Source organism: Podarcis gaigeae, assembly GCF_964106915.1.
Source record: "Podarcis gaigeae genome assembly, chromosome: 2".
NCBI classification, from domain to species: Eukaryota; Metazoa; Chordata; class Lepidosauria; order Squamata; family Lacertidae; genus Podarcis; species Podarcis gaigeae.
The window spans coordinates 11,353,174-11,367,549 of NC_139679.1; the positions used below are offsets into that span (position 1 = coordinate 11,353,174).

General features: G+C 41.8%; 1 protein-coding gene across 1 annotated transcript; it reads left to right on the forward strand.

Moving 5' to 3' along the window:
* Nucleotides 1-675: 675 nt before the first annotated feature.
* On the forward strand, nt 676-12,060 carry LOC310839958 (thiol S-methyltransferase TMT1A-like). Its single transcript, XM_083729085.1, has 2 exons — nt 676-2,029; nt 11,801-12,060. The coding sequence occupies exons 1-2, from the start codon at nt 1,526-1,528 to the stop codon at nt 12,035-12,037; spliced, it is 741 nt and encodes a 246-aa protein (XP_083585211.1). The 5' UTR covers nt 676-1,525; the 3' UTR covers nt 12,038-12,060.
* The last annotated feature ends 2,316 nt before the right edge of the window (nt 12,061-14,376 follow it).

Below are 14,376 nucleotides of genomic sequence, written 5' to 3' on the forward strand. Positions count from 1 at the left end.
GCTCTAACAATTCCGTTTCTAGCTTCGATTTTTCCACCTGGAATCCTAGCTTTTTATCAAGTTTAAAAACTTCTTTAATCTGAGCATAATGTAGCCAATCTCGCACTTTGTCTTTCATTTTCTCCTGACTCTGCAATTTCCAATTATCTCCATCTTTTTCTAATATTTCCCAATACTTCGGCCATTAAGTATTTTTTCAAAAAAAGATTTTCCGCAGCTTAAAGCGTTGAGGCCTGAGTTCCTAGCCTAGGATAAAAACCCTTCTGTTTTCACCGCCCAACCTTTCTGTTATGTACTGAAGTTCTCACCCTGGGCCAGCAGGGGGATACTGTAGATAGTTATGCAAACGAAGGATCGAAAGGGGAGAATTTGCAACAGTTTGGCACCATTTTTGAGTGAATTGCATAACGTCAGATCTGAAGTTATGCAATTTAGGTTAATTTATAATTAACCTGAAGTAGGTAATAAAAACCATCCAGTGTCCATGTCTCTTCTGCCACAGAGAGACCAAATGAACAGCCAGAGAGAATAAAGGGCAGGACTGTGCTGCTCAAGTCTGCAGCTGCTTGAGACAAAAAAACAAACCCACAAGGGAAGCAAACATATCACTGAAGAGTACCGTAGTTTCAACTCAGAGGGAACCAATCCTTCCATCCCAACATTTTTCAGTGCAGTTTTGGTGTGAAAGAGTTCTGCCATGGGAAAAGGGTTTCCCCTTATATTTAGGAAAAGCTTGTAACAAATTTAAACCAACATTCACTTTGGGTTACTACAGAACCACCAGGGTCGGATTTAGCTTTGATGAGGCTCTAAGCTGCTGAAGGTAATGGGGCCCTTTATATGTCCAGCTGTCCTTTGTCAACAACAAATTGTCGCTGTTTTTTTGTGTTGAATATATGCTATATGGTAATTTATGGACCTAATAAGTATCTAAAGCCATTTGCGCATAACGAAATAGGAGCCTACACAACACAAAACAGCGTTGATGTATGTATGCTTTGTTTTATTTGTTTTTTATCTTGTATTTTGGAAATGTACAAGTTTTGTTTCCTTCAAATTGGGGAGGGGCTCCAAGACAGTGGGGCCCTAAGCTATAACTTGTTTAGCTTATACGTAAATCCAGCACTTAGGACCGCGGAGTACACAATAAAGTGTTAGAATACCCCCTAAATGAGACTATTTCCCTCTTAAAGACAGCAAATACAGTTTTTAAATTCCCTCTGAGAGGGGAAAGATTACGAGTGTGTGCACACACAAGGTTATTGGTGAGTGTGTGTGTGTTTAGTTTATGAACAATATTCCTCTCCACCCTTTGAGATCTCGCAGCCAGTGTGCTCACTGCCAAGGGCTCTGGCAGCTGTACCTTTAACATATATCAAGCTATTCCTGGAACTTGCTTGCTTCGTTTTAACTGGCTAGCTATTTAGGACTGGAACCTGCAGATAAAAACAAGCCCCACCCTCGAGACTCTGCGACTGACTTTCTCTTCTCCTCTGACTTTGCTGTTTTCTGCCCTCCTGCTAACATGGAAGCAACATGCCTAGTTGTCCTGCTCAGGTTCTGCGTCCAGATATTAGCCTTCCCTGCTTACTTGCTATGGTATCTGGGTATCTGGGAACCCCTTTGCAAGAAGTTATTCCCCTACCTCATGGCTGTAGTGACCATCTGTTATAATAAGCACATGTCTGACAAGAAAAAGGAAATGTTCAGCAACCTGAAGGACTTTGCCAGTCCCACCGGGGCCCTCACACTGTTGGAGATTGGTGCGGGAACTGGCTCCAACTTTCAGTTCTACCCAGCAGGATGCAAAATCATATGCACTGATCCGAACCCCAACTTCCAGAAGTTTCTTGACAAAAGTGTGGCTGAAAATCCACATGTGCAGGTGGAACGCTGTTTGGTGGCTCCGGCTGAGGACCTGCACCAGGTACCAGCTGCATCGGTGGATGTGGTGGTTTCAACGCTGGTGCTATGCTCTGTGAAGAGCCCCAAGCAAGTTATGAAAGAAGTCCTGCGGGTGCTGAGACCGGTAAGTAGCTCACGCAATGGTAAGAACAAGGACAATTCAGTAACTGCAGGGGCGTTCCGGAGGCGGCGCGAAACAGCAATGGCGGTCCTCTTTGCGTTGTGAAGAGAGGCTCCGCGAAAAAGGGTCGTCCGCTGCGGCAAAGCGGAGACCCATTAAGAAAAACCGCAGGCAGAGCGAGCCTGCGGCCGTGGGACTCGGCGGGCGCCTGGAGCCCCCCCAGAAGCGGGGAAGGAGCCTCGTAAGAGGCTCCGGAACGTGAAAGGGGGAGCGGTGCTGTGAGTTCATCGCTCTTTTCGTGGAAGCAAAGCCGCGCTGCTGCTGCTGATGAGCGCTGACCTTTCTTCTTGAAATTATCGGAATTGGAGCAACATACCCGTGAGTAAGGGACCTAAATTTTCTAACTTAAATTGAAGAAATTCGGCTGAAAGCGGGAGACGAGTAACAGGAAGTCCGCCTCCCGACTCTGCTAATTAGATCAAAGCAAGGGCTCGGAAACGAGCTGAAGTATTTAAAAAGGGATTGTAAAAGTGGAAGAAAGGGTGCATTGAGAGACTCTGCATTTTGAAGATAAAAAGGAAAGAACTGTGGGTGGTATAGACTTTTATTCTTTAGAACTATCCTCCAATTTCTGGGCTAAACGGGGCTGAAAGAGATAACCCCGTCACCGGGCTGCCAGTGCATAGAAAAAGAACTGTCAAACTGCTGTCAAACTGACGACATTGTTGCAGAGATCGAAATTGTTGCATAGACTGAGATACTAACATTAAACATTGTTGCATGGACCTGTATCAATACTTTATGGCTGGATTTTAAGAGTTTAGAAGTTCTGGAAACCTTCCTTTTGTGCTTGGGAATTACAAAACTCAATATGGGGAATTGAGGAACTTCAATGGCGGAAAATAGTTCCTTTCTTTTTTGAAACTTTGAAATACTCCCCCTACAGGACTGTGGAAATATAGTTGCATGGGAACTGAGCTTTATTGAAACTTTTTGTGGTTCTTTTTATTTATATTTGGGACTTGTTTTTCCCATGGGACAAAAGACCATTTGACCTTGAACAGAGGCAGGTGTGGAATGAGCGGCACAGGGAGAACAAGAGCAGCTAAAGCTAAAGATAAAGAAAAAGAGAAAAAATCTGGGCAACTTTTGCAAACAACTTTAACTCATCACCGCAGATCATCTGTCCCAACTGTGCTGACAGCACAGGAGGTGGAACTAGTGCAGCCTGCTGCAGAAGACATGGCAACTGGAGGATCTGAAACAGTTTTAAAACAAATTTTGGAACAATTGGCAGTTTTAAACCAAAAAGTGGACAATCAAACATCAAAGATTGACCAAGCTACATCCTCTATTGGCAAATTAACTGAACAGGTTTCGCAGCACACCCAGGCAATTGAGAAATTGCAAGGAGCTACGGCAGAAAACTATAAATTAGCTGTGGAAGCCAACCAAAAAGCAGAACAGGCGAACTTAAAGGTGGATGAAATTAAAGGAGAGGTAAGACCTTTGAGAAGGCAGGTAGGGGAACAACAAGCCTACCTGGCACTGGTTGAATTGAAAAGTAAAGATAGTAATCTCAGGATAAGGGCTATCCCGGAATTGGAACAAAATAATTTAGAGGGATTTTTGACACTTTTGTTCTCCAAATTCTGGGGAATTGAGGAAGAAAAGGACTTTAAAATTGTGACAGCCTTTAGACTGGGAAAATCAGTAAAGAAAGACAAGCCCAGAGACTGTTTGGTTGCTCTGAGATCAAGAGAAGAAAGGGATAAGATATTAGGCCTACATTTTAAGAAATCTTTGGAGGTAGAAGGCAAAAGGGCCGAAATTTACAGAGATATACCCAAATATCTCTTGGAACTTAGGACTACCTATATAGATTTGACCAAATTGTTGAGACACAACGGAATTCCTTACAGGTGGGAGTTTCCACAAGGACTTTCATTTACTTACAAAGGAAGGAAAATAAAGATTAAATCACCTGAAGACCAGCAGAAGTTCCTACACGACCACGAGGAAGACCTGCAAAAAGGAGCTGCAGCTTCTTGGCCTCCACCACCACCGGGACCATCTCCAAGAGTTATACCACCAGGATCAGGACCAGCATTACCTCCCCCGGGATCGGGAGGAAGCTTAGATACCCCATTGTAGAACCCGTCAATTGATTCAGGATGTCTCTACAGCTTCTTAGTTGGAACATAAATGGCGGAAACTCCCCGGAAAAAAGAAGGAAAGTCTTTCACATTTTGAAAAAGGAACAATTGGACGTTATCTGCCTACAGGAAACACATGTGACAAGGCTCCATAGAAAAGTGTTAATTAACAAAAGACTTGGCCAAGAATTTATTTCTTCGGACAAAGTTAAGAAGAGAGGAGTGGTGATTTACGCAAAGGAGAGCCTGTCACCGAAATTTTTATTCAAAGATGAATATGGCCGAATTTTGGCGATTGAAATACAGTCGCAAGGAGAAAAAATTTTGATATTAGGAATATATGCTCCAAATGAGGGAAAGTCGGAATTTTTCAGGAAGCTGCATGAGACTATGCTGGATTATTTGGACTATAGTAACATCATTATGCTGGGTGATATGAATGGGGTTGTGTCTGTAAATATGGATAAGTCACAAAGTGCCAACATATCGAAAGACGGCAGACTACCCAAAACTTTTTTTGAAATGACAGACAATATGGACTTAGTAGACATTTGGAGGGTTAAGAACCCTCTAGGGAAAGAAGGGACTTTCTTTTCTGAAGCTCATCTGACATGGACACGAATCGACCAAATCTGGACAACTAGAGGACTGGCACCTAAGACTAGAAAAGTGGAAATCTGCCCAAAAACCTGCTCCGACCATAGTGCTTTGAAAGTGGAATTGAGACTTAACACAACCGGTTCTTTTAGATGGAAAATGAATGACACTTTATTAAGAGATCAGGAGATTGTGAAGAAGGCCCAAAAAACTTTAAAGGACTATTTTGAGATAAATTTGAACACTACTGTGGAAAAAAGAATAATCTGGGACGCAAGTAAGGCAGTCATGAGAGGGTTTCTAATACAACAAAACACGATTAAGAAAAGGCTCTGGAATGAAAAGAAGGAGAAGATATTGGAGAAAATAAGAGAAGGAGAGAAAAAATTAAGATCTAGGCCTAAGTCGAAGGACGTGTTAAGAGAAGTGAAATTCTTCCAGGCGCAATATTCAAAACTGATAAACCAAGAGGTGGAATGGAAAATTAAACAAATGAAACAAAGATCCTTCGAATCGGCGAATAAGTGTGGGAAACTGCTAGCTTGGCAGTTGAAAAAGAGACAAAAGCTTAATACGGTTACAAATCTAGAGATCGAAGGGAGAATGGTTCAGAAACCCGAGGAAATCAGAAAGTGCTTCCAGAGGTACTTCAAAGAACTTTATACACAAGGGCCGCAAAAAGCCTCAGAGGTGGATCAATTTCTTAAAACTAATGGATTACAAAAAATACCCCTGGAAATGAGAACAAACCTGAACTGTAATATTACACAGCAAGAAATTGAAAGTGCCATTCAAAATCTTCAACTTGGCAAGTCCCCAGGCCCGGACGGCCTAACCTCCAAATATTATAAAGTTTTAAAGGACTATTTGATACAACCTTTGATGGAGGTTTGCAACCAGATAATGGAGGGAAGGAGGGCACCGGAAACGTGGAAAGAAGCTTTCATCACATTGATACCTAAATCAGAGACTGAAAAGACCCAACTTAAGAACTACCGCCCCATTTCACTCCTAAATGTGGATTATAAAATTTTTGCAGATATTTTGGCAAATAGACTTAAAAAAGTACTAAATGAAGTGATTCACAAGGACCAGGCTGGCTTTCTCCCTGGTAGGCATTTGTTTGATAACACAAGAAACATTATTGACATCTTGGAACTTCTACAAACAAATCTGAACACCAGAGCGGTTTTGATTTTTGTTGATGCAGAGAAGGCCTTTGATAATATTTCTTGGATGTTTATGAAGAAAAATTTGGAAGGGATGGGAGTGGGGCGGGGGTTCGAAAATGGTATAGAAGCAATCTACACAGAACAAAAAGCTAAATTGATAGTAAACAATGTGGTGACAGAGGAGTTTAAAATTGAAAAAGGGACACGCCAGGGGTGCCCTCTATCCCCCCTATTGTTCATTTCAGTTCTGGAGGTGTTGCTAAATATGATTAGAAAGGACCGGTTGGTCCAGGGAATTGAGGTCGGAGTGAAACAATATAAATTGAAAGCATTTGCAGATGATTTGGTATTAACACTCCAGGAACCAGTCTCCAGCACTAAAAGAGTGTTAGAATTAATTTCTGATTTTGGTCGGGTGGCGGGGTTTAAGTTAAATAAGCAAAAAACCAAGGTTTTAGCAAAAAATTTGACAGTTACAGAAACAGATGAGTTCTCCAAAGAAACGGAGCTGAATGTGGTTAAAAAAGTAAAATACCTAGGGGTGTACTTGACCTCCAAAAATTTGAATTTGTTTAAAGATAATTATGAGAAATGCTGGTCAGAAATTAAAAGAGACTTGGAAATATGGTCAAGATTGAAACTTTCCTTGTTAGGCCGAATAGCTGCTGTAAAGATGAATGTATTGCCGAAAATGTTATTTTTGTTTCAGGCCCTACAGATCGTGGACAAGGTGGAATGTTTTGGAAAGTGGCAGAAGGATATTTCTAAGTTTGTTTGGCAGGGCAAAAAGCCCCGAATAAAGTTTAAAATATTAACTGATGCGAAAGAAAGAGGGGGATTTGCCCTGCCAGACTTGAGGCTATATTATGAATCTGCAGCCTTCTGCTGGTTGAAAGATTGGATTTTATTGGAGAACACTGACGTCCTGGATCTGAAAGGGTTTGACAATGCGTTTGGGTGGCGTGCATATTTGTGGTATGACAAGGCTAAAGTGCACAAATTGTTTAAAAACCACATTGTCAGAAGAGCAATTTGGAGGGTCTGGATAAAATACAAAGACTTATTGGAGAGTAAAACTCCGAGGTGGCTCTCACCGGTGGAGGCCAAGGCACGTAAGAGACCCAACATGGAGGCCCATTGGCCTAAATATTGGGAAATAATTGAAAAAACTGGAGACAATTGGAGGTTGCTAAGCTTGGAGAAATTGAAAACTAAGGTACGAGATTGGCTGCACTATGCGCAAATTCAAGAGGTATTTAAAATAGATAAAAAAGTTGGATTCCAGGTGGAAAAATCGAAACTAGAGACTGAATTGTTAGAGCCAAAAAGTAAACTACTTTCGAGAATGTATAACTTGCTGCTCAAGTGGAATACACAGGATGAGACAGTCAAATCCGCTATGATAAAATGGGCTCAGGATGTGGGGCATAACATTATGTTTGCAGACTGGGAAAGGTTATGGAACACCGGTTTGAAATTCACGGCATGCACTGCCTTGAAGGAAAATATTATGAAAATGGTATACCGGTGGTACATGACCCCAGTCAAGTTAGCCAAGATATATCATCTGTCTGACAACAAATGTTGGAAATGTGGAGAGGCGGAAGGGACATTCTTTCATCTCTGGTGGACCTGCCTGAAAGTGAAGGCCTTCTGGGAAATGATCCATAATGAACTAAAAAAGGTATTGAGATTTACCTTACCTAAAAAACCAGAGGCCTTCCTTCTGGGCATGGTGGACCAGAGAGTGCTTAAGAAGGACAGAACCTTTTTCATGTATGCTACCACAGCAGCAAGGATCCTGATTGCAAAATACTGGAAGACACAAGATTTACCCACGCTGGAGGAATGGCAATCGCAGTTGATGGACTATATGGAACTGGCTGAAATGACTGGCAGAATCCGAGACGTGGGAGAAGAAACAACTGAGGAGGACTGGGAAAAGTTTAAGGACTATTTGAAAAAACACTATAAGCTGTATGAATGTTAAAAAAAAAATGCACCTTTCAGGAAATTCTAGCTTCAGCAAATGTAAGTTAATGAAATGAAAATTAAGACACAAGAATTCAGAGGTAAAATAATGAAATAACTTTATTGTGTTTAATATAAAACATAAGAATTGAGCGATAGTAAAATTGAAAATAGGGAACATGATAAAATGGAAGTTACAATAAGTTTTGAAATAAGTTAACAAATTGCTGATGCTTTATAAGACAGAGAACGCAGGGTTCGGAGGATGTGGGGAAGTCCTATAGGTTAGATGGAAAAAGAATATGGAAATTTGTTATCTTTTCTTCTTATAACCACTCTTTATTCTTTTTTCTGTATTTCTGTATTTTTAAAAAGCAATAAAAAAAATGTTTAAAAAAAAAAGTAACTGCAGGGGCATGCTGTATTCTCGGGTGTTAGTCAATTCTATATCCGTTGGGCAATCACAAATGCAGGTAGATGGATTCGGATCCCTTGTTGTTTCTGCGTAAACCAAATTGCTTCTGAGCTATTTACATTCTCACAAGTTGCAAATGTTGGAATCACACTCTGTGTTACTGAGGGCACCTTAGACAGATCTAGACATGCCTCTTATTATTTTGTCTGTTGTTGTTGTGCACTTGTGAAAGACCAAAGCAAATTTTTAAACGTGCTTGTCTCCAACTTTGAAACTGGTAGATGGTTGGGCAGGAAGGCCCAGTATACCTGAAGCAGCATCTCCATCCCACTCATTCAGCCCAGACAATGAGGTCCAGTGCTGAAGGCCTTCTGGCGGTTCCCTCACTGCGAGAAGTGAGATTACAGGGTACCAGGCAGAGGGCCTTCTCGGTAGTGGCACCCACCCTGTGGAATGCCCTGCCATCAGATGTCAAGGAAACAAACAACTGTATGACTTTTAGAAGACGTCTGAAGGCTGTTTAGGGAAGTTTTTAATGTTTGATGTTTTATTGTGTTTTAAATACCCTGTTGGGCAGATAAATTTATTATTATTATTATTATTATTATTCTCCTGAATGTTTTTGACAGCAGCAGATAGCCATAGTTTTAAAGGAGAATGCTATAAGCATAACAAAACCATAACATCTTAACTACTTTTAAACGAGGAGATCTAAAGAGCAATCGGATTGTGCAAGAATGTGCCTAAGAACATGCTTAACTTCAAGTCCCCTTTTGCAACAGCCTAGATTCAAGCTACAGAAGGGCATTTGCGACCAAGTCTATTTTAAAAGAAGTTGGAGAGGTTTTACTGCGCAGACTGTTCCAACACATAAATAAATAGTCAATTAATTTTCCGTTAGTATTTGATGTTATCCTTAAGACTTCTCTTTAACTATCGTTTCTCAGATATGGATGAATAGAGACAGAAAGAGGAAAGCCAAGGCTGAACTTCTTTTTTAAAACTGACCTCATTGTAAAACATTGTAAAATATGTGAAAGCCCAGAGAATTGTACAGTGCTCCCCAGACACTCAGACACTCCTATTTTCCAGGTCCTTCATTTACAGAAGCTGTGCTGGTTTTTTATTTGATCCGGGAATGTCCCGCTTTTCCTTAGGATATCCCTATTTTCATTCAAGAAATGTTTGGAATGTATGGAGATCTGCAATCCCTGAATCAAAGGGATAAGTATATAAGTTTTAGAAGACGTCTGAAGGCAGCCCTGTGCAGGGAAGTTTTTTAATGCTTCATCTACTGGCAGAGGGTCATGTCTGATCCTAAACCTCCCGCAGCAGCACAGATTAGGAAACGAGTTACACAGAAAGTTGTGAGTGTTGAAATTGCTACATCCATATGGCCTTTACAACAAACTCTGGACAAATCCTTCATGGAATATTCCGATTCACTCTTTAATGCAAGGTCTGATGATGATGTAAGAGTTCATGAGGTGGGGGGTATCAGGATTTTCACTTTGAGTCAGCAAACCGCAACTGATCTGAAAGGAAAGGAATTTGAATTCTGATATATGATAATAACTGTCAATTGGCTTCGGTGACAAACAGCATTTAAACAAATCCCAATTGCTTCCTGCAAACGTGTGAAAATCTTTTTGTCTTCCCACCCCTTTTAGGTTTGTTTTTTTTTTTTTGTGGGAGCTGTAGTTTCTGTTGCTGAAAAAATATGTAAATTTTGGTTTTCAAAATGTTCCAGCTTGCAAAGCAGAATTTTATCAAGCGATGGAAATGATATATTTGTGGGAAACCGATTTTTAAGAAAGAATGAAAGTGCTTTCAGATTATATATATAATTTCCATATACTGTACAGTGGTACCTCTGGTTACGAACTTAACCTGAAACCGTTCTTAACCTGAGGTACCACTTTAGCTAATGGAGCCTCCTGCTGCAACCGCGCCGTGCCGCTGCGTGATTTCTGTTCTCATCCTGGGGCAAAGCTCTTAACCCGAGGTACTACTTCCGGGTTAGGGGAATCTGTAACCTGAAGTGTTTGTAACCCGAGGTGTTTGTAACCCAAGGTACCACTGTATATATTCCACCATGAGTCATTCTGATTCCTCAAGAGCAATATATTTTAAACTAGCAGTGGTAAATTCTTAGGCTAGGGACATGATCCAGCCCTATTATCTTTGTCCCTGCAACACCGCCAATTTGGACAGCTGCAAATTGGATGTAAATTGCCCTCTCCTCGGTCATCAGATAGTTCATTTGATGAGCCAGGAAAAGGGATAGCTCCGCTTTTCAGCTGATCTGTATGGATCCATACTGACTTTTAGACCTTCTCAGCATTGGCATGCAACTGTCAAGGGTTTGCTAAGCTTGACTGCAACCTTGACTGGCCAAAAAGGTTAGTTAGTTATCCCAGTTCATAATCCTAAAAGCACCCAATATAAATAAACTTCGGAATTTTGAACAGTTTACATACCAGTTCACAGTGTACTTGAATTTGCAGTTTGCACAATCAGTTATTTGAGAAACAAGCCCTTAAACTCAACCTGTTACTCATTAACGTGTCCAAGGACTGAACTGGGGTCACATTTGACAATTTTTCATGTTGGCAAAAAGCGGTTGTGAAAAGTTCCAAAAGGATTTCTCCAAACCATAGAACCAACTCCTAGGGGCCGAGGTCCTATTGACCCCACGAATAAAATATTTAAGGAGGCCGGGAACCCCCATAGGTGATGGGCAATACTATTAAAATGGAGCGTGTCTGTGTACTACTTCTTGTGGTCGATTATATGGGGAGAGGCACACCTGGCCTTCCCCAATATTTTATTCAACTTGGCACTCCTGCAACAAACTGAGCGAATGGGCATTAAAATGGCCAATGAAGTTCAAAGTAATCGAGTGTAGAGTGATTTGGGGGTGATAAATAAAAATAAAATCATATATAACCTCAGGAATCTGAATTGGTGGTGAGTGACCAGGGATGAGACTTTGCAGCCATAGCAGATAGCTTGGTGAAGAGGTTGACCCAGCTTGTAGCAGCTGTGAGAAAAGGCAAATATGGAGATGTGTAATGTTATGCTTGGAATGGAGAAAGCGGACAGAGAAATCATAGAATTGTAGAATTAGAAGGGAGCCTGAGGATCATCTAGTCCAACCCCCTACAAGGCAGGAATATGCAGCTGTCCCGTACAGGGATCGAACCTGCAACCTTGGCGTTCTCAGCACCACGTTCTAACCAAGTGAGCTTTCCGTGTTCCTCTCATAAGACCAGAACCCCAAAGCCATCCAATGCAGCTGAATGTGGGAAGATTCAGGACAGAATTCAGGGGAACAGTGGCTGTTGCCATGAAAAATTAACAGCACTCTGATACCATTAGCGCTGATTATGCAAAGGAATATCTGAGGAAATCCAAAGGAGAATCGAAAGTAACTTATATGCATCCATTTCTGTTTCTCCAGGGTGGCGCTTTCTACTTCCTAGAACACGTTGCAGGTGCTCCTTCCAGCTGGACTCTCTTCTGGCAGCAGATCTATGATCCAACTTGGATATGTCTGTTTGACGGGTGCCACTTGGCCAGAGAAACCTGGAACGACCTGGAAAAAGCTGGCTTCTCAGAGCTGAAGCTACGGCACATACATGCTCCTTTAAAATGGCACCCTACTAGGCCACATATCATAGGTTATGCTGTAAAGTAGCTTGGAAATAAATTTCTGAACAAAATCTCCATGCAGGTGTCTCTGAGTTGGGGTGTAGAACCTAACCGTAAGAATTATAGGACAACCCATCACTATGTCACCTATGGCCGGTGAACCTCTTGTGCAATCTGTAATTGGATGCACACACATGTACCTTCACTTTCCACAATCCAGCTGCTCCCATGCAGATGTGAATGTTGCCATAACACATAGGTTGAGCTTGCCTCAATCACTTACACGTGAGGATTCATGAACTACCATTACTATTCTCCCTGGAAGCATCTGATCCCCATGGAGGTTGGGATATCAGAAGAAGAGGAGTTTGGACTTGATATCCCGCTTTTCACTCCCCTTAAGGAGTCTCCAAGCGGCTAACAATCTCCTTTCCCTTCCTCCCCCACAACAAACACTCTCTAAGGTGAGTGAGGCTGAGAGACTTCAGAGAAGTATGACTAGCCCAAGGTCACCCACCAGCTGCATGTCGAAGTGTGGGGAAGCGAACTCAGTTCACCAGATTACGAGTCCACCGCTCTTAACCACTACGCCACACCATTCTCCATTACCTTAAACAGAATTTCTTTTTAATTTGGAAGATGACTGAGAGGTTCCTATCGCCGGTGCTGCCAGTGTGGTGCTTGCAGGCACACGCGTGCTAACAGAGGCCTTTCCTGAAACCCATGGAGTCCCTTCCCTGCACTTAAAGCAAGGTTTTATTGCAGCCAGTATAACAGGTTGTGGAGTGTGCCCACAACAGCTTATCTGGTTTGCTAACGTGCCCTCAGGCACTTTTTGTAGTCCTTGTTTATTGCTATTTACACAACGGGCAAGAGGCGGCCTAATTTCAATCATCATCACTGCTGCCAGTTGCCTTTACGGCACTTCTCTTACGTTCCCACAGTCTTCTGATATCCGTGTGCACAGAGATCCCGGTCTTTGCTCCACCTCTGAGCCGGAGCTTAACCCTTGCAACGCCTGTGAATCTGTCCGCTCCCTTTCCTTTGTCTCCCCTTCTTGCGTTTCTTCCCTGCCCTGTCTCTCCTCCCCCACCATGGGCTGGGAATCCCTGATCACTTCAGTCTCTCCTCCTTTTAATGCCCTCTTCCCTCTCATCTTCCTGTCTCTCATACAGGCCAGGCTCACTGATATAACTAATGTCAGGGAGTTCTGACATAAGTACCTATATGATGCAAACTACTAATAATTATAAATAGCAGATTGTAGGCCCCAATATATAGAAATGAGCAAACCAGTGATATTTTAGGGGGCAGGCTAGCAGGTGGGGCCCATTACTTACATCATAGGAGCCTACGCAACATAAAACACTGTTGCTGTATGTAGGTTTTATTTTATTTTTTTATCTTACATTTTGGAAATATACATCCAAGTTGTTTCCCTTTAATTTTTTTTTGGGGGGGGGCCAAGAGAGTGGGGCTCTAAACTATAGCTTGCTTACCTTATACAGTACAGTACGTAAATCCAGCACTGATCCTGCTACAGGCCCCAGTTATTCTGAAAGGATCGCTGTATGCCTATATTCTAATCTCAACAGAAGGGTTTTTATCCTATGCTAAGAAATCAGGCCTCGACTTCGTAAGCTGCGGAAAATCTTTTTTTGAAAAAATCCTTAACCCGCAGGGTCAGAATTTCACTAAAATTCTGACATCATCCAATTCACTCATAAATGGTGTCAAACTGTTGCAAATGCCACCCTGAAAGGTTTGGTGGTGAAAACAGAAGGGTTTTTATCCTAGGCTAAGAAATCAGCCCTTGACGCTTTAAGCTGCGCAAAATCTTTTTTTGAAAAAATCCTTAACCCGCGTGGTCAGAATTTCACTAAAATCCTGACGTTATGCAATTCACTCATAAATGGTGCCAAACGGTTGCAAATTCCACTCTGAAAGCTTTCGCGGTGAAAACCAAAGGGTTTTTATCCTAGGCTAAGAAATCAGGCCTTGACACCGTAAGCTGCGGAAAATCTTTTTTTGAAGAAATCACCAAAAATCTGACGTTATGCAGTTTAGGTTAATTTATAATTAACCTAAAGTAGGTAATAAAAACCATCAGGTGTCCATGTCTCTTCTGCCACCGAGAGAACAAAAGAACAGCCAGAGCGGCAGCTGCCAAAGATGTTATTCTTATTTCAGACAATTCCAATAATTAAGGGGACAGTGATATTTAAAGAGTGGCAAAGAGCAATTTCAAGATATATATGGCAGGGTAAGAAGCCAAGAATTATGTATAAGTTATTAACGGATGCAAAAGAAAGAGGAGGCTTCGCCCTGCCAGACTTGAAATTATATTATGAAGCTTCATGTCTCTGCTGGCTGAAAGAATGGATA

Excerpts from the sequence above, each read along its gene's own strand:
- LOC310839958 (XM_083729085.1), top strand. The coding sequence starts at position 1,526 with ATGGAAGCAACATGCCTAGTTGTCCTGCTCAGGTTCTGCGTCCAGATA. Across the intron at positions 2,030-11,800 it reads TCCTGCGGGTGCTGAGACCG|GGTGGCGCTTTCTACTTCCT; the intron begins GTAAGTAGCTCA and ends CTGTTTCTCCAG.